Source organism: Bidens hawaiensis, unplaced genomic scaffold (genome assembly GCF_021521415.1).
Source record: "Bidens hawaiensis isolate Kalapana, Puna unplaced genomic scaffold, B.hawaiensis_p1.1 tig00022880_1, whole genome shotgun sequence".
In the NCBI taxonomy this organism is placed as follows: Eukaryota; Viridiplantae; Streptophyta; class Magnoliopsida; order Asterales; family Asteraceae; genus Bidens; species Bidens hawaiensis.
Window position 1 is genome coordinate 145811 of NW_027493571.1, and position 19742 is coordinate 165552.

At 43.1% G+C, this 19742-nt stretch overlaps 1 protein-coding gene across 1 annotated transcript; it reads left to right on the forward strand.

Moving 5' to 3' along the window:
- The first annotated feature begins 440 nt into the window (after nt 1-440).
- On the forward strand, nt 441-19249 carry LOC143566382 (putative methyltransferase At2g41040, chloroplastic). Its single transcript, XM_077053107.1, has 8 exons — nt 441-726; nt 2448-2554; nt 3309-3449; nt 3547-3628; nt 3997-4190; nt 4268-4379; nt 5401-5505; nt 19067-19249. The coding sequence occupies exons 1-8, from the start codon at nt 568-570 to the stop codon at nt 19193-19195; spliced, it is 1029 nt and encodes a 342-aa protein (XP_076909222.1). The 5' UTR covers nt 441-567; the 3' UTR covers nt 19196-19249.
- Nucleotides 19250-19742: the final 493 nt, after the last annotated feature.

Consider the following 19742-nt stretch of genomic DNA (forward strand, 5'->3'; position numbering starts at 1 on the left):
ACAGTGGTGGTTCTGGAGAGTGAATGGTGGCTGCTGGAGGTCAAACGGAGTTGTTTGAGATCTGCAAAAATGAAGAAGAAGAAGAAGAAGAAGTTACAGGTACAAATGAAAGGACAAAAATGTCCTCACATGCGCCTCAAGTGAGGGTATTTAACTGGTTTTTCTAACCCAGTTAACGTAAATGACATAACGTGTAGGAAAAAAATGTTTAAAGTACACCACCTGCAAAGAAACTAAAAAAAATACACGAACCATAATTTAACTTCTTTTAAGGGATAAAATTTGTAATTCTGTCTTAAAAAAATAAATAAATAAAAACTACACGGTGGCTAAACATGATGACGTGTCAAGCAACCATCCTCAACCAAAACATGATTCTTCTGTTCCAAAACACTTTTCTTCACCTGGTTTGTTGATCACCACACACTCAAACCCCATGAAACAAAAACACCAAACCACCTCACTCTTAATCTCCATCATGAAACTACCCATATACATAACCCTCTGTTTCTACATCCAACGCCAATTCAAAAGACCACATAAAGATCATTAATTTATTAACCATCAATGGCCTCTTTAAACCATGTTATGCTTCACTCTGTTCACCATCAAACCTTACTTGTCCCTAAAGTTCCTGCCTTTTTGAAGCAAACTCACTTGGGATATCCTGTTCGGTACCCGGGTTTGAGAGCTCGCCCGGTTTCGGCCCTTGTGGCGACCGAATTGGTTAGTTGGGTCTCTCTGGCATTTATACAAACACTTGGTGTGCAAGTTTGTGTTTTTTGGGGGGTTTAATTGGATTGTTATTATGTGAACATTGTGTATATTAAGTTCAATAGGTTTTAATTTTATATGATCAATTTGCTTCGGTTGTGGTGCGAGTACGAATTCAGTTCGTTCGAGGGTTATGCTGAATTAATTATCCAATTTTCATTAATATTATAAACATATTGTTATATGTTGATAAAGTCCCATTGAATCTTATGTTTGAAGTTTGAAGGTTTATGAAAACTGAAATCGGTAATTTGTCTCTAACTGGCATTGACACAAACAGTTGGTGTGTGTTACTAAATAGTGTTAGTTTTGTGGGTTGTTTGTTGATTTTAGGGTATGGAAGTCGGGTTATAGTTGGATAATGTTCGTTGTTTGTGCAATTTTGTGGTTTAGGGATATTGTGTAGTTTGGATTGGAAATGAATAGGAATTGTTATTTTGATTTGTTTAGGGTTTAATTGGATTATTATGTGTTTTCCAATTCCAATTTGAGTGAATTGTATGAACAATATGGGATCTAAATTTGAAGTTTGAAGATCAATTCCCAAATGTCAAAAGTTGACTTTTTGCGAACTAAGAGATACCGTTTTCTTGATCATGAGACTTGGCCTGCATGTGTCCAATTACGCGGTTCCCATTTTTTTAGTGTCCTCCTTGCCAGTATTGTGGAACTTGCTAGGCACTAGTCGAGTAGTGGGGTACCGACTAGCGATTAACAGTATTGGAATTTTATATGTAATTTTGCAAATTTATACACACACACAATATTTTTCCAAAATTTTCATATAAGTGTTCAAAGATTTTGAACAAATATGTCTGATTTTGACCATCTTTAACCGACTTTGATCGACTACCAATTAATATCACCGATTAGCTTAAACTTAATCAGTAACTTAGCGATTACCGACTAGTCGCCGATGAATGCCGACTTCTACAACACAGCCCCTTGCTATGATCATGCATTAGTGTTTACTGCTATTTTCTCATCATTTAATGTATTAGTGTTTACTACTATTTTCTTTAGTGTTTTTTTTTAATTCGCTATGCCACACTCTATGTTATCTAGATACTATACTATAACTTTACATTTCAAGAGAAGGTTTATGGAGCCAGGTGTTAATGGGAGCGGCCTCTCTATCTTATGGGATAGAAGAAAGGTTTGCCTTACTGTATCCTACTCTCCCCAGACCCTACCAATAGCTTGTTATAAGTGGGATTTTACGCCGTATGTTTGCTTGTTATAGTTTTTAAGGCCTATGTGTTATATATAGAAAAATTCTTGACCATATCGTAGCCGTTTTATGTATGTGCCTCAAAACTCACATTACAACTACACTGTACTTTGTGCACCTACTTCTTCATGAAACATTTGAATTTTGCAGTCAATGATGTTATTTTTCTAACTCAAAGTTGATTTCTTTTTTTTTTTGAAGATTATAAAATTTGTATTGGAAAAGATTGACTTTTGTATCTTGCATTGTCATCTTTACCCTCTTGATATTGTTAAGTCCAACGTCAATATTGAACTTTGATCGTGACTTGTTAAACCTCAAAAGGTCATAACACGTGTATCCATTACTAGAGACCTTTAGTTTGCCGGATATTAGAACACGTTAAACATGATTTTCTAAATTATATTTGGCTTAGTATTAATATAGTATTTCATAATTGCAGGAGACAAAGACAATCACACAGCCTCAAGATTCAGGGGAAGTTGACTTGTTTGCATGTCCTGTTTGTTTTGAACCACTTATAAGAAAAGGTCCTCCTGGTTTCAATTTGTAAGTTAATTTGGTGGCAATACTTCATATAGAGGCGATATGGTCAGGTCTAGTGGGTTGAGTAACGGGTAAAAATTAAAAAAAATTAATAAAACTATGTTATTTTAGTAATATTGGAATTTTTGAATAAAATGAGTTAAGACTTAAGAGGTTTTATGTCTTATAAAAATATACTCTCGATGACTTTCGACATGTTTCGTTCTAAGTAGGCCTATAAATGGCCAGAGCGAGAAATGTTCATGTTTGTTTGTTTAACTTTAACCGAGCATATGAACGAATTTTTCTTGCTCGTGTTTGTACGCTAAGAAAATGAATGTGTTTGTTTATGTTTGTTTGTTAATAGTATCAACTAACGATTCACGAGCGTAAGCGGACATACATAACTAAACCTACATAAACGAACATAACTAAGCGAACACCAATAAAAGTAAACATGAACATCAATCTTTTTCGCTTGAAAAATTAATTTGTAACTTGTGACTATTTTCAATTTCATAAAACTAGAGTAATTATAAAGGATCTAAAAAAATGAATAAATCTATAAACGAAAGAAAACTAACGAACATAAATGAAAATAAATAAACAAATGTTCAGAAGCCTACTTTTAGGCTAGGTTTTTTTTTTCACGTTTGACCATTATAAATAAAACATAACCCGAATCAACCCGTTTATAAGTAAACGGGTCGAAAGTGTCACGTTTAAATTCTTGCACATGATCGAGTATAGTTTTAACCAAAAATCTTGAAACTTGCAGGCCGGCTATCTATCGTTCAGGTTTTAAATGTGTAAAGTGCAAGAAATCATATTCAAGCAAAAACGTGTATCTTGATCTTACTCTAATTGCTGGTGCAAAAGAATATGTTGAAGTTCAACCTTCTCGGACTGAATTATTTCGGTACCAATATGTTTGTATTATTTTGTGTACTCACTTTAATATTATGAAGATCTTATTCTGTAACATCTATGCTAACATTGGTTTGTATTTTCATTAGGAGCCCATTAGTTTCGTTTTTGTATGAACGTGGATGGCGTCAAAATTTCAACCGTAGTGGTTTTCCTGGTCCGGACGAAGAGGTTATTATCACTAAAAAATTTACATAAATGGTCGTGGTATGTTCAAATTTCACTTTTGATCCTCAAGAATGTACACACAAGTTCAAACTTATGCATGAACTTAATGGTTAGTCCCTGGCATGGATGGAGGGTATTTTGGTCATTTAATACTTATTTAACAGAAAAGGCTAATCTCCATCTATGCCATGGACCAACCATGTTACGTTGATGCATAAGTTTGGACTTATGGTGTACTTTCTGGTACTTGAGGACCAAAAATGATATCCAAACATACCACGGAGAGCATTTATGTAACCTTTTCTTCTTATTGTTATTATTATTGTTGTTATTGTTGTTATTATTATCATCATTATTATTATCACCTGCAGTTCAATATGGCTCAAGAGTACTTCAAACCAGCCGAAGGTGGAACTTTAGTAGATGTTAGTTGCGGAAGCGGTTTGTTTACCCGCAAATTTGCAAAAAGCGGGACCTACTCAAAAGTCATAGCTCTTGACTTTTCTGAAAATATGCTTCGTCAAACTTATGATTTTATAAAAGCCGATGATACAATTTTAAACTCGTATATTCTTTTCCCATATATATATTTTTTAATTATTATTTTCATCATGGTTAACAAAGTCAACTTATAAATTACAGCAATCTTGCACTTGTAAGGGCAGATGTTTCTAGACTTCCATTCCCATCGGGTTCGATTGATGCGGTTCATGCTGGTGCAGCTTTGCATTGTTGGCCATCTCCTTCTAATACAGTATGCTATGTTTTCACTTTTTGGGTTGTCATTTGACTCACATATAACATGTTTAATAATTGGGTTAGGTTCTTGTTGACGTGTTAACCCGTTTTATTAAATAGGTTGTGTTTGGATTAATTTGTTTTATTAGTTTAACTGAACAGGTTGTGTTTGGGCTGACTTGCTTAATCCATTTTGTTTAATAAAGGGGTGTGCAAGAAAGCGAAAAAACTGATCCGAAACCGAAAAAACCAAACCGAAACAAAACCAACGGTTTGGTTTTATGTTTTTGTAAAAACCGAACTAACGATTCGGTTTTGGTATTGCATGTAAGAATCTAACGAATTCAAAAAATCCAAAAACCAAAGTTTTGGTTTTAGCTCAAAACCGCACCACGCACACCCCTAGTTTAATTAGACAAGTCTAGCCGCCAACTTATTTACGATCCATTTAAGAAATGAACATAACCAGATTTTGGTTTTCATTGCATAACCACTTAAACAGGCCGCCAACTTTAATTAAACAGGCTGTGTTAGGTTGACATGTTTAACCCGCTTTCTACAATTAAACAGGTTGACCAGTCAACCCATTTACGGCCCGCTTGACCCATTGAATTAACATGCTTACAACTGATTATGCTTCGTTTACAACCTGTTTGACTAACTTAGATAAATGGATTAAACGGGCCATGTTCGTTTACAACCTGTTTGACTCACTTAGATAAATGGATTAAACGGGCCATGTTCGTTTACAACCTGTTTGACTCACTTAGATAAATGGATTAAACGGGCCATGTTCGTTTACAACCTGTTTGACTCACTTAGATAAATGGATTAAACGGACCATGTTTGGGCTGACATGTTTAACACATTTTGTTTAATCAAACAGGTCGGCCTGCGAACCCATTTAATCAACACACTTACAACTTAATATAACTCATTTACAACCCGTTTGACTAATTCAGATAAATGCGTTAAACGTGTCATGTTCGGGTTATACACAATTTGAGATCTGAATTTGATTGATTTTTCGTTAATAGATTGCTGAAATTAATCGCGTATTGCGAAGTGGTGGTGTGTTTGTTGGTACAACATTTCTTCGGTACACTTCATCAACTCCTGCTATATTAAGGCCGTTTGATCGGGTAATTAATTATTATCTTTTACCTATGTTAAATTTGACCTTTAATTGATAACTTCTAAAAGTATTTTAATTTCATTCAGTTACATGATTTTCGTGCATTTGCATTTTGAGGGCCCCGCCCTTGGCCTATAAACGAAGTGAACATTTAGTGTACTGTTTATAAACCGTTTGGCAGGAAGTTCGTTTATGTTTGTTTATTTAATACAGGAACAAACATGAACAAATTTTTTTGTTCATTCAGTTAAACGGAACGAACATGAACAAATGTTTTGTTCATTCAGTTAAACGAACGAACATGAACACGTCTCATTCGTTCATGTAAATTTGTCTATGTTCGTATGTATTGCCTACATCCCACCCTCCCCATACCCTACTAATAGCCCTTCTTTTGGTGGGATCTTTACTAGGGTATGGTGGTTATGTTCTTTCATTTGTTTGAATTCAATTTTGTTCATTACTTTACATTTGTTCGTTTATACATATATTTAAATATTTAATCCCATTAAAATATTGTCTAGTTTTAATTACTTTTTAGGTCCAACACATTGACGTTCACATTTACTTTTAATTGGTTATAGCTCAGTTGTGTTCGTTTGGTTATGTTCATGAACCATGTGCTTATATTGTTAATGGACCTAGTAAACGGACACACGGACATTTATTTTCTTAACGAATGAACACGAAAATCCCGTTCGTTCACTTGTTCATGTTGATCATTGAAGAGGTATGTACCCGCCTCAACACCGAGCGAGGCGGGTCAACCCACAAGATATAGACAAGAGGCTTGAAATCAAGACATTATGAAGGCGCAAAGCCAAAACCTATGCGCATGGCGCATATCACATATGCTCACGCATATCACATATGCTCATGTATCACATGCTCAGGCATCACATATGCTCAGGCACCACAGATGCTCACGCATCACATGCTCAGGCATCACATATGCTCAGGCACCACAGATGCTCACGCATCACATATGCTCAGGCATCACATATGCTCAGGCACCACAGATGCTCACGCATCACATATGCTCACGCATATCACATCTGCGCGTGGCGCATCCGCGCGTGGCGCATATCACATGCTTGTGCATATCACATCTGCGCATGAAACATCTGCGCGTGAGAATAAAGAGAAGACCTCGCGCATCCTCAGGATAGGCGCATATCATACATGCACATAATCAACCTCGCCCTTATCCAAATCAGGATTAGGGCAACCTTGATTGTGCACGTCAGACAACCTTTCAGAAGGTATCTTTTTAAGGAATAAGAATATGCTGATGTTGACAGCTGCCAAATGAAAGGTGGACAACTCAGCATAACCCATGTGCTACCACGTGATTATAACCAATGAGAAAGCACCAGGTGTCCCAGAGGACACGTGGCGCAGAGCAATTAGAGGAGGCCAACAAGGCTGAGCCCAATCAGTGGAAACCCTAGCACTATAAATACAGCATCAACTCCACAAGGAGAGACATTCAATCATATTCAATTACATCCAACAACACACAGTTACAGCCAGTAACATACTCAATTACATCCAATCACATCCAATTACAGAGTATTCAGCTATTAAGCAATACTCTCCAGATTTCCTTACTCTGATATTATTATCTTCTCCCACAAATACTTATTCTCACACCGGAGGGTTACCCCAAAGAGGACCCCTCTGTCCCTTTCTGAGGGGTAAGTTGACGGTGCTGTTCATTTTGTAGGTGGAAGAACACAGATCCCAGAGATCCATCGGTGAAGAAGCATAATCACACCCGAGGAAAGTAGATCGTCTACCAGTGAGTCGATCCACGTCTCTTCATTGGCGCCATCCACTGTTACAACGGCAACAAGATCTCATCAGATCTATAAAAAAAAAACAAATTTTCACCATGGTTTCTGGCGTTCGTAACGATGATCAAGTTCTGGAGGATATTGATCGTGAGGATGTTAATGGGGGACAACAGTTTCTGAGGGTGCCGCGTGATTCTACGCGCACCACCAGTAACCGTCCCTTCATCACAACTCCTCATGACCAGACCGAAACTCCTCCAGACGATCTCACGTTACAAAATCTTGCCGGCGCGAAACAAAAAGGACCAATGGGTCCAGAAGATGAAACAAATGACCCTAAAGAATGGCTCATAAACGAGCAGCGGCGTCTAATGGACAAGTATAATGAGATGGTCAAACAGAAAAAGTTAGCCGACTTAACACAAAGGCAAGCGTTTGATAAGCAAACTGTTCATGGAACAAAAAGGGCGCGCGCGCCGGAAGAAGGACATTCTGTTCACACTGCACACACTGAGTTCAGTGATGAAGAAGTGCACAGCATGAGGAAGACGCGAGATACTCATGCAGGAGGCTCACAGCTCCGCGCGCCTGTGAACATGGCGCCTGGAGCCAGAGCCGATCTGGATCTGCACATGCCGTACAGCCCACCAGTTAGAGGGCAAGTGGACGTAACCACACCGTATAGACCAGCCATCTTGGTGAAACATTCAAAGTTCACTGAGCGCATCGCGAAGGCTCCCATCCAGCACAAAACCAAGATGCCAAGTGGTTTGGGTAAATATGACGGCACAACAGATCCAGACGATTTCTTGCAAGGTTTTTACAACACGGGAAACCTAGAGAGCTGGACGATGCCAACATGGTGTCACATGTTTGCTCGCTGCCTCACGGGCGCGGCGCGTGTCTGGTTCGAGAGCTTGCCGACTGGGCAAATCGATGGGTTCGAGGAACTATTGGAAAAGTTCCAAGCCCATTTCGTACAGCAGCGCAGACACACGCGCGACCCTGATGACATCATGCACTGCGTGCGCAGGAATGATGAAACGATTGAAGACTACATCACTCGTTTCAATCAGGAGTCTCTGGCAATCGGAGGTATCACTGGGCAACTATTGCGCGTGGCCTTTATACAAGGCGCGCGCAGTGATCAACTCCGCCGAGCTCTCGTAAGCAGAGATGGCATGCCCACCACGTGGGCCAAGTTAATGGAAGCATCAACAAATTGCCCAAGATAGGGCAAGAGAAAGAGCGCATCAAGCTGAGTCACCGCGCAGCAAAGAAAAAAGGGGCAAACAGAACTCTGTATGGTCCAGGTTGCAACCAACCAGTTTTTCTTCCGCAGAAAAGCAGGCGCAACCAAGCTCACCCCAGCCCCAAAAAGATGTTCGTAATCGCCGGGAGGGTGACAAGAGGGAAGGCGGCAGAGATCCTAACAGACCTCTGCCACGAATATGGACTCCCCTCACTAAAACGCCTTCACAGGTGTTAAGCACTGAGAATGTCCAATTCAAAAGCCCCAAGCCACTACACTACAAGGGACCATCAGACAGTGGCAAGTACTGTGAGTTTCACAAGTCCACAGGACACAACACTGATGCATGCCACCACTTGAAGGATGCAATTGAAAAGGATGTAAAATCAGGCAAGCTGGCTCACCTGGTAAAAAACTCAAGACCAGAAAATGAACAACCAGAAGGAGCCTCTGCCAGCAAAAAGTACAAAAGAATCTGTGTAGCCGAGGGAGGAAGGCAAGGGCAAACATCAAGAAAGAGAAGCGCGCAAATCCAAGGAGATTGGCGCGAGCAACAAGTAATCTTCCCAAGAATTAGGGGAGGCCCTTCTATCAGCAGTCCTCTTGTCATCACTACACACATTGCTCATTACGAAGTGTCAAAAGTCCTGGTGGACACTGGCAGCGAATCAGACATCATGTATGAGCAATGTTTCAGAAAACTGGATCCGGCAGACCAAGCAAGGCTTGAAATTGTGAATGCACCAATCTCTGGTGTTTTAAATGAAATCATTCATCCCCTAGGTCAAATACAATTTGAACTAACCATGGGGGATGAGAAACACAAGCGAGCCGAAGTTGTTAACTTCTTGGTCTTGCCCACCACTTCTTGCCACAATATGATCTTGGGTAGGGGAACGATTGCCCAATTCAACGCCATACCGTCGCCAGCGCACGGCGCGTTGGGGTTCCCAACACCAACAGGTGTAACTTTTGTATACTGGGATCATTTGTGTGCAGTGACAAGTACTCCGCGGGAGGGGAGAATGAAACTTCCAATGGCAGACAACGCGCCAGAGGAATGGATTCTCAACCCAAAATTCCCGGAGCAGAAGATCACAATTGGCGCAACGATATCAGACGACACGAGGGTGAGAATGAAAAGATTGCTCACAGCATATATGTCGGTCTTCGCGTGGCAACACTCTGATATGACTGGGGTTCCGCGAGACCTGGCACAACATTCTCTCAACACGTTCAAGTCTGTAGAGCCAATTGCTCAAAAGAAGAGAGTCATGGGGGATGAGAAAGCGAGGGCCATGAATGAGCAGGTTGAGGATCTACTGCGCGCAAACATCATCCGCCCGATACGATACCAGACGTGGGTAGCCAATCCTGTGATGGTAAAGAAAAGTAACGGGTCGTGGAGGATGTGCATTGACTTCAAGGACCTCAACAAAGCGTGCCCAAAGGATTGTTACCCCCTACCAAACATCGATGCAAAGGTGGACTCCGTGGCGCCATTCAAACTAAAATGTTTTCTGGATGCCTACAAGGGCTATCACCAGATTCAAATGGCACCACAAGACGAGGACAAGACCGCATTCAGAACCGACAAGGGTGTTTTTTGTTACACAAAAATGCCCTTTGGTTTGAAGAATGCGGGCGCCACCTACCAAAGACTTATGGATGCCGTTTTCAACGAGCAAATTGGAAGAAACCTAGAAGTCTATGTGGATGATTTGGTGATCAAAAGCAGGGAGGAAAAACAGATGCTCAAAGACATCGAGGAAACCCTTGGGCGCCTAAAGGAAGTTAACATGAAGCTCAATCCGAGCAAATGTACTTTCGGCGTACAAGAGGGAAAATTTCTAGGTGTAATGGTCACCAAGGATGGTTTCAAGGTGAACCCTGAGAAGGTGGAGGCCATCCTTGACATGCCCTCGCCATCCACCATGAAAGAAGTTCAGAAGCTGAATGGTAGATTGGTATCAATCAACAGGTTCCTAGCGAACCATGCAACCAAATCTACCCCATTTGTCAATACATTGAGAAACTGCTTAAAGAAAAGCCAGTTCAAATGGACTCCTGAGGCCGAGCAAGCTTTCAGTGAGATTAAAGAATGTTTGATAAATCTGCCCGCGCTCACAGCTCCACTTCCTGGAGAAACTTTGACATTGTACCTATCAGCAGGAGAGCGCGCCATTGGCGCAGTATTGTTGGTGGATCGAAAGGGAATCCAAACGCCAATATACTATGTGAGTCGGGTGCTGATAGATCCTGAGACGCGCTATTCCATCATGGAAAAGTTAATTTTGTCACTAACACACGCGTCGCGCAAGCTTCATAGATATTTCTATGGTCATCCCATTGAAGTACTGACTGGTTACAACATCCAGCAAGTCTTGCGGCGCCCCGCGCTCTCGGGAAGGCTGACAAAATGGGCCCTGGAATTAGGTGAACACACGATCGCCTATAAGCCCCGTCCAGCAATAAAGGGGCAAGTTTTAGCTGATTTCATCGCAGAAATCCCCGAAGGAAGAGTTGAAGAGGCTCAGCGCGAGGTAGACCCTCCGCGAGCCAATGATGAAGAAAATGTCTGGAGATTGTTCACTGACGGAGCTTCAAACAACGAAGGGTCCGGCGCAGGTCTCAAACTGGTGGATCCAGAGAATCATGAATATACTTATGCCATCAGGTTGGACTTCAAGAGCACCAACAATGAGGCTGAGTATGAAGCCCTGCTGGCTGGGCTGCGCATCGCGCACAAATTCGGAGTTAAAAAACTAGAGGCCCATGTTGATTCATACTTGGTAGCAGCACAGGTCAATGGCCTTTATGATGCCAAGGAGAACACAATGCCTCTATATCTAGAGCAGGCGAAAAAGCTCATCGAGCAATTTGACTGCTTCAGAATCATTCATATTCCGCGCAGTGAAAACAAATCTGCAGACGCGCTGAGTAAGATGGCATCAACCAGTTTTGATCACTTTGGCAAAGATGTCAGGGTAGAAGTAATGAGCAACCCGTCAGTGGTAGCGAAATCTGTCCTTGTAACTCATACAACCCCTTACTCATGGATAACTCCAATAATGGAATTCTTGAAGGAGGGAAAGGTACCAGATGATCGCGCACAGGCGAGGAAGATAAGACACAAGTCGCAGAACTATGAACTCCTTGATGGCACATTATATCGACGCTCTTATCTTGGGCCGCTCATGAAATGCCTAGATGCTGAGGAAGCAAGTTATGTGATCAGAGAGATACACGAAGGAATCTGTGGAATATATGCTGGCCCGCGCATGGTGGTTGCCAAGGCAATGAGCGCAGGTTACTATTGGCCAGGCATGTACTTGGACGCTATAAAAGAGATCCAAAAATGCAAAGCATGTCAGAGCTATGCGCCAAACACCATGCGACCAAAGAACAACTTGATTCCAGTGACCTCTGCATGGCCTTTCCACAAATGGGCAATCGACATTGTGGGTCCCCTACCGCAAGCGCAAGGGCGAGTAAAATTTTTGGTAGTGGCAGTAGACTATTTTACAAAATGGGTTGAAGCCAAGCCACTAGCAAAAATCACAGCCGAAGCGATGAAGCAGTTTATTTGGAGCCACATCATATGCCGTTTTGGCTTGCCCATGGAAATTGTGAGCGATAATGGCAAACAATTCACTGACAAGAAGTTATCAAACTGGCTCAAGGAATTGCGCATCAACCAAATCTTCACTTCGGTATACCACCCTCAGGGGAATGGCCAAGTGGAGCGCGCGAATCAAAGCTTGTTAAATGGGCTGAAGAAAAGGTTGGAGGGAGAATCCCATTCTTGGGTCGAAGAGCTACCTAATGTCCTGTGGGCACACAGGACATTAAGCAAAACCAGCAATGGCGAATCCCCGTTCAGCCTAACCTATGGAACGGAGGCAATGATTCCAGCAGAAATTGGATGCCCATCCCATAGAGTGCTCATGATGAACAAGATTGATAACGAGCGCGAAAGGAGGTTGGATCTCAACTTACTTGAAGGGCGCAGAGAGGCGGCTATCATCAGTGAAGCCAAGTACAAGAAAAAGCTGGAAAAATATTACAACCAGCGCGTGAAAGAATGCCACTTCAAGAAAAATGATTTTGTCCTTCGAAACAATGAAGTTAGCCGCGCGATACCCCTGGGAAAAATGTCCCCCAATTGGGAGGGACCTTATCAAGTCTCGGAAGAATTGGGAAAAGGCGCATACGCCTTAAAAGATTTGAATGGAAAGAAGATCCCGCGGGCATGGAACGCGGCACAGCTCAGAAAATGTTTCATGTAAAAATTGTCAAGTTTGTAATCAAGGCTTTTTAAGCCATTATGAATAATGATACGCGCTATCTTCTCTTAATGTGGATTCTATTACCTTTGGCATACATGCTTCACACTTCCCTTTATTAATTTTTAGCAATATGACAACATTGTATTGACATCAAAACGAAATAAAAACGAAGTAAAACATACATGTGCGAGCTTCAAGCTCAAACGCGTTAACGAGTCTTAACTCTAAAACGTCAGGGCCTTAGCCCAATTCTATTACCTTTTGCATACATGTTTCACACTTCCCTTTATTAATTTTGAGCAATATGACAACATTGTATTGACATCAAAACGAAATAAAACGAAGTAAAACATACATGCGCGAGCTTCAAGCTCAAACGCGTTAATGAGTCTTAACTCTAAAACGTCACGGCCTTAGCCCAATAATATGAGCCTTAGCTCAGGGCTTTAGCCCAATAATGTGAGCCTTAGCTCAAATCACTCACAACATCCATTCTACATGCTGCGCAGACTGACCATAAAAATACCTAAGCACAACTAGGGCAAAGCGAATGCCAAAACATAGTTGTTAAGGTCTCAGGTCGAGGTCGCACATGAAATTGTAATGGATATCTGAGTAACACATATTGACACGTAAAGGCTAAAAAACTCATAATTCCATGCGCGATAACGTCACGCAAAAGAGGAATAGTGAAAACGCCAACACACGTGTCAACATAATCAGGATATGGCAAAATCACTTACAATATGACAAGGGTTAAGTATAATAAATTCCTTACAACCTTGTTCTTATTCCAACGTGCAAGCATATCTTATATTCAACAAGCAAACATGCGATATAAAGAGATGAATGGGGAATGCGCAAGATGCGAAGAAGGGAAAAATAACTTTTCATTCCAAAGCATTGAAATTTACAAGTTTACAAGATGAGATACAAACTACAAATAAAAATAAAAAACATGAAGGGCTTCTCAAGTCTCCACGTTGACATCAGCCTCTTCATCATCCTCATCATCGCCCTCGGCATCTGGCGCAGCCTGCTCCTCGTCATCTCCAAATTGACCATAGTCAAGTTGTTCATCTTGAATGGAGTCTTCTATCACAACAGTGTCAGGAGCGGATCCTTTGGCCACGCCAGAGCCGCTTGCAGGAGCAGCATTCCCCGCGCCATCATCGCCGCCACCAGCCCCTTCGCACTCGTCAAGTAATTTCTTTAGCGCGCCGAGGTCGGGCTGGTCAGCAAGCGCGGATATCTGCAAATCATAAGCAAAAATATGAGTACAAAAAGAATTAGAAAATAAGTCAAGGTAATCTCATTAAGGTTAAAAATACCTGCGCAAGGATGGGAATGGGAGTATTCATATACTTCTCCCCCATCGCGGCCATGTCCGCGCAGGCAACGTCGCTCTGATAAGGGTACTCGGATGGGTTCTTCTTCAACATGCCATATTCATAGCCATCCGTAAACCCTTTAGCTCGACCCACCAAGCGCGCGGCAGCGTTGCAGTCCATCACAAGGGCCTGAAACTCGTCTGAGTATTTCATCGCGAAAGCGCAACGAGTCATGCCCTGTGAGATTAGCCATTGGCGATCCTGCGCGAGGCCAGCAACAGACGTCTCGAGGGCAGGAACCTGAGAGTTTAATAACTCAACAGTTTCCTTAGTCTTTTTCAGCTCCTCTTTGTCGGACGCTGCTGCCGCCAAGGTTTCTTCTTTTTCCGCCCGCGCAGCATCAAGTGCTTCCTGGCTAGACGCTGCCGTCGCCAAGGCTTCATCTTTATCGGCCTGCGCGGCCGCCAGCTCCTTCTTCAGGCGCGCAACCTCACTCTCCAGTGATGATTTTTCAGTTATAGACTGGACAAGAGCTTGGTCACGCGCCTCCGCCTCCAGCTCCAAGTCGCGCGCTCTGCGCGCGTACTTGGCCGCGTCCGCCTCCGCCGCCTGCAGCTTCTCCCGCGCAGCCTGAAGCTCATGCCCGCGCTTCACGAAGGCGCTGTTGGCACTTGCTCTGTTCTCACTGAGCTCTGCTTGGAGCTTCTCAGCTCTCTCTCGAGCATCAGAAAGATGACAAGCAGACACCTTAGCCTCTTGCTTGGCTTCCGCAAGAACATCACGTACTTTTACGTAATCATAGCGAAGCTCTTGGGAGGCAGCAAAGAAAGCCGACCCAGCAAACATATGATCGTTGAGCAAGTCGTCGCGAGCGCGGTCCTCCTGGAACCTCCTTTCAGATGGAGGCACAGCATGAGCCCAGAATTCCGCACACACACCCATGGACTGAAATGTGCTGTCTTCAGTAATATTCCATCTCGGGCGGTAAATGTGATCGGCTTCCTGCAAAAACAAAGTAATTATCTAAGTCATCAAAACATTAAGATGGAAGTCCGCGCAGCGGAGCAAAAAAGAACCTATACCTGCGGGGATGAAGCAGAAAAGTCAGCGCCAGCCCCACGAGAAGGCTCCGCCGCGAAGCCTCGTGGCGCTGCAGGACTGGCGCGACGGCGGTCGGAGTCTTCAACTTCAAACTCCTCATCCTCCTCGGAAACAGGCCTTTTCTCCTGAGACCTAGAGCCAAAATCGGTCTCGCGAGGAGGGCTGTGCGCAGGAGGAGGTGAGGGAGGTCTCGACGCCGCCAGGTCGGCGTGCAAAACGGCCTCCTGCTCCTTAGTAATCCCGATGAGGGGAGATTCATCGCTTGCAGGAGCAGGAGCAGAGCCAACGGCGCTGGCACCCCGGCGCCAGGAGTGCCGCCAGCAGCTTGTACGCCAGCTACGGCTTCTATGAAAAAATCAACAAAAAGAAATGGTTCATGACTTGATCTAAAAGAAAGTCAGAAAATAAGAGCGCAATACGTACCTTGGCGCAACTCCGTTCGCGAAGCAAACATCGCCATGAAGTCCATTCTACCCTTCTTTGAGGGTAAAACAGGGGACTTCGAAGCGACCTCCGGCGCAGCCTCGGCATCTTGTTGCACTGTCGCCGGCTCTACAAACATTTGAGTGAGCAAAGATTCATTAGCAATTCTATCAGAATCGCGCTCATAGAACCATAAAAGATAAGCAAAGGATAAGCAAAGTATACCTGTCGAAGGCGCAACACCGCTTCCCTTTTCCGCCGCGCGAAGGGAGGAGGTAGCACCACCATACCTCAAGTGGACAGGAGGTCTGCCCACTTTTTGAGGCAGGGAAGACAAGGAAACCTTGGTGGTAAACTCCTGGGTTTTCCCAAATCCCCCCGCCTGAGTAGGAGGATCCTGAACAACAGGGGCAACATCTTTCTTCTGTTTCTTACTGGCCCATGCGCCAGTTTTCCCTTTAGCTTTACGCTTTAGTTGGGGCGCCTCCTCCTCCTCCTCCTCCTCTTCCGCGAGCTCCAGCTCGTAGTTTTCGAGCGCATCTACAATACACGCAACAGAAGTGTTAGCAAAATTTGGTATTATAAGGGAAAATGCATAAGTACAAAGCCTTACCAGGCGCATCGCTGTCGAAGACAAATCCCAGATCAACAGGGATGAACATGTCATCAAAGCGATCGGGGAAACCAACCTCCCCAGCGCCGAGCGCGACGGAGCCACCCTCCATATGCTCATCATATGCGGCGTGGATATACTCCTTGGTAACTGCACAAAACAAGTCAAATGATATCAGCAAAAAGAATTATATTCGCGCAGAAGTAAAGCAATGAGATAAACTTACACAAGCCGTCGACTTGGATAACGGGCTCAGTCGCGCTGTCCGCCCACCTCCTGCTCATACCAACCCCCACCAGCGCCTCCACACAAATGTTCTTGGCGGGGGATGGTTCAGCGGTCAACTTATTAACCCAGGCGCCAGTTGGGTTCTTGAGGACACCCACATCCGCAGGCGCAGAAGAAATCGCGCGCATGGTCATGCGGATGGGGATCACACCAGCCCTGATGTAAAAAAACCTCTCAGACCAGTCATGAAGGCTCTTGAATGAAACAGTGGAGCACTTCACCTTCTGACTGCGAGGAATAAATGAGAACCAAGAATCTTGGATCTTGGGCTTGTAAAAAAACTGAAAGCGCCGAGGGGTGGGCTCCTCGCGCTGGGATTTGCACATGAACTCAAAGTGAGTCATGCGCACAAGTCCAAACGGATGGACTTGGGATATATGAATCCCATAAAACTTAAGCAGGGCACCCACAAACCTTGTCATCGGGAGACGAAGGTTACAGTGGGTGAAAAAATGGCTATAAAGGGATATATAGCCGGTGGGCGGATCCGCCGCCGTTTGCCCGGCCCCAGGCAACATGCAGCCAAACACAGGGAGAAAACCCTGAGAGGCGATAAGGCTGTCAAGATCAGCCTGCCTCAGTTTGCAGGGGATTTCATTCCACCTCTTCACGGCCTTGGACCTCCCTACCTCCTCCGATGAGGCCTCAGCAGCCTTCTTCCCCTTGCCGGTCTTCTTCAACGTCGACATCACTAACGATTTCACACGGCAATGGATGGGGGAGATTGTGTTGTCTGAGCTATCAGACATACAACTGTGACAACGAACAAAGGTTGCTTCTGAAGAACAGATATTTGGAAGCAGAACAAAGGTAATCGGAAGACAAAGACAGAAAGAAAAGAGCTCTGAATAATAAACAAGAAGATGAAGGATAAAAAACTCTAAGGGCTGGCTTTTATAGGCCCAGGAGAGAGAAAAATTGGTGCTGATCGGACTTCACGCGCCCCCACTCGCAGGTGTAAGCCAACGCGAGCGCGACACGTGTCAATCACACTGTGTGAGGGGACACGAAAAGAAATAATACAGCTGTTGCCAGAGTTCACGCGCCACCACTCGCAGGAACGGACCAATGCGAGCACGACACGTGTTCCTGACACTCTGTGAGGGGACACGAAAGGCAACTGTAGCACCTCGAGCACACGAAAGGTCTGACACGTCTCCATCACGTATAGGGACGATTCGTTTTCAACTAAAAGGATAGAATTTCGCGCAACGATGAATAATAAGAAGAAAAGGATAAAACCCCTACTAAAGGAGCAAACTATTTAGTCTAACATCTATCTTACCTCGCTCGCGCGAGACAAGACACACATTAGACTGGGGGGGCTTGAAGAGGTATGTACCCGTCTCAACACCGAGCGAGGCGGGTCAACCCACAAGATATAGACAAGAGGCTTGAAATCAAGACATTATGAAGGCGCAAAGCCAAAACCTATGCGCATGGCGCATATCACATATGCTCACGCATATCACATATGCTCATGCATCAGATGCTCAGGCATCACATATGCTCAGGCACCACAGATGCTCACGCATCACATATGCTCAGGCACCACAGATGCTCACGCATCACATATGCTCACGCATATCACATCTGCGCGTGGCGCATCCGCGCGTGGCGCATATCACATGCTTGTGCATATCACATCTGCGCATGAAACATCTGCGCGTGAGAATAAAGAGAAGACCTCGCGCATCCTCAGGATAGGCGCATATCATACATGCACATAATCAACCTCGCCCTTATCCAAATCAGGATTAGGGCAACCTTGATTGTGCACGTCAGACAACCTTCCAGAAGATATCTTTTTAAGGAATAAGAATATGCTGATGTTGACAGCTGCCAAATGAAAGGTAGACAACTCAGCATAACCCATGTGCTACCACGTGATTATAACCAATGAGAAAGCACCAGGTGTCCCAGAGGACACGTGGCGCAGAGCAATTGGAGGAGGCCAACAAGGCTGAGCCCAATCAGTGGAAACCCTAGCACTATAAATACAGCATCAACTCCACAAGAAGAGACATTCAATCATATTCAATTACATCCAACAACACACAGTTACAGCCAGTAACATACTCAATTACATCCAATCACATCCAATTACAGAGTATTCAGCTATTAAGCAATACTCTCCAGATTTCCTTACTCTGATATTATTATCTTCTCCCACAAATACTTATTCTCACACCGGAGGGTTACCCCAAAGAGGACCCCTCTGTCCCTTTCTGAGGGGTAAGTTGACGGTGCTGTTCATTTTGTAGGTGGAAGAACACAGATCCCAGAGATCCATCGGTGAAGAAGCATAATCACACCCGAGGAAAGTAGATCGTCTACCAGTGAGTCGATCCACGTCTCTTCAATCATTTATCTTTAATTTTGTGAAGTTGGTCACGTATTTGTTACATGTTGAAATTTTTGTAAATTTATGTCTTTCATAGATTTCTAGGTATAATTAATATTGTTATGTGGCAGAGGCTTGCTGGGAATTATAACAACTTAACAGAAGAAGAGATTGAAGACTTGATCAAATCCTGTGGTTTTACAAACTACTCATGCAAAGTCCAGCAAGCTTTCATCACGTTTTCTGCACAAAAGCCTTGAATATGTGGTTAAAGCTAATTCTATGTACTTGATCATTCTACAAAGAAAACTTTCATTTCTTTGTAAAGAAGATGTAAAAATCTAGAAGGGTGTATACGAAATTATATATATAATTTTGTTATCATACATACATATAATTTTTAATTATATTAAAAATAAAAAATAAAATCCACGTCACCATTCCACATCAATGTCAAAAAATAGATACGAGTGTTTTGAGAAAAGTTTGTAATCTATTGTAATGATGATATGACGGTTTGTGGAGTTCTAGCGTTATGGACGCCTTGAGTGAGGAACACAACTCATTGAACTGTACCTCAAAATAATAATATTAAAACTAATAGTTATTTTTTAGCTTTTTAAGTTGTAATTTCACCCTTATGCTATAAAATATATATTCTTTAATCAATTTTTTTAAGAACGTGTACTCTAAAACTAAATACGCTATCGTAATTACTTTTTTCAACATTTTGATACCAATTTTATTAAAAATAGATTGTATTTGAAGTATAGCAGTTCTTACTAAGTGGCGGATCCAGATTTGAAA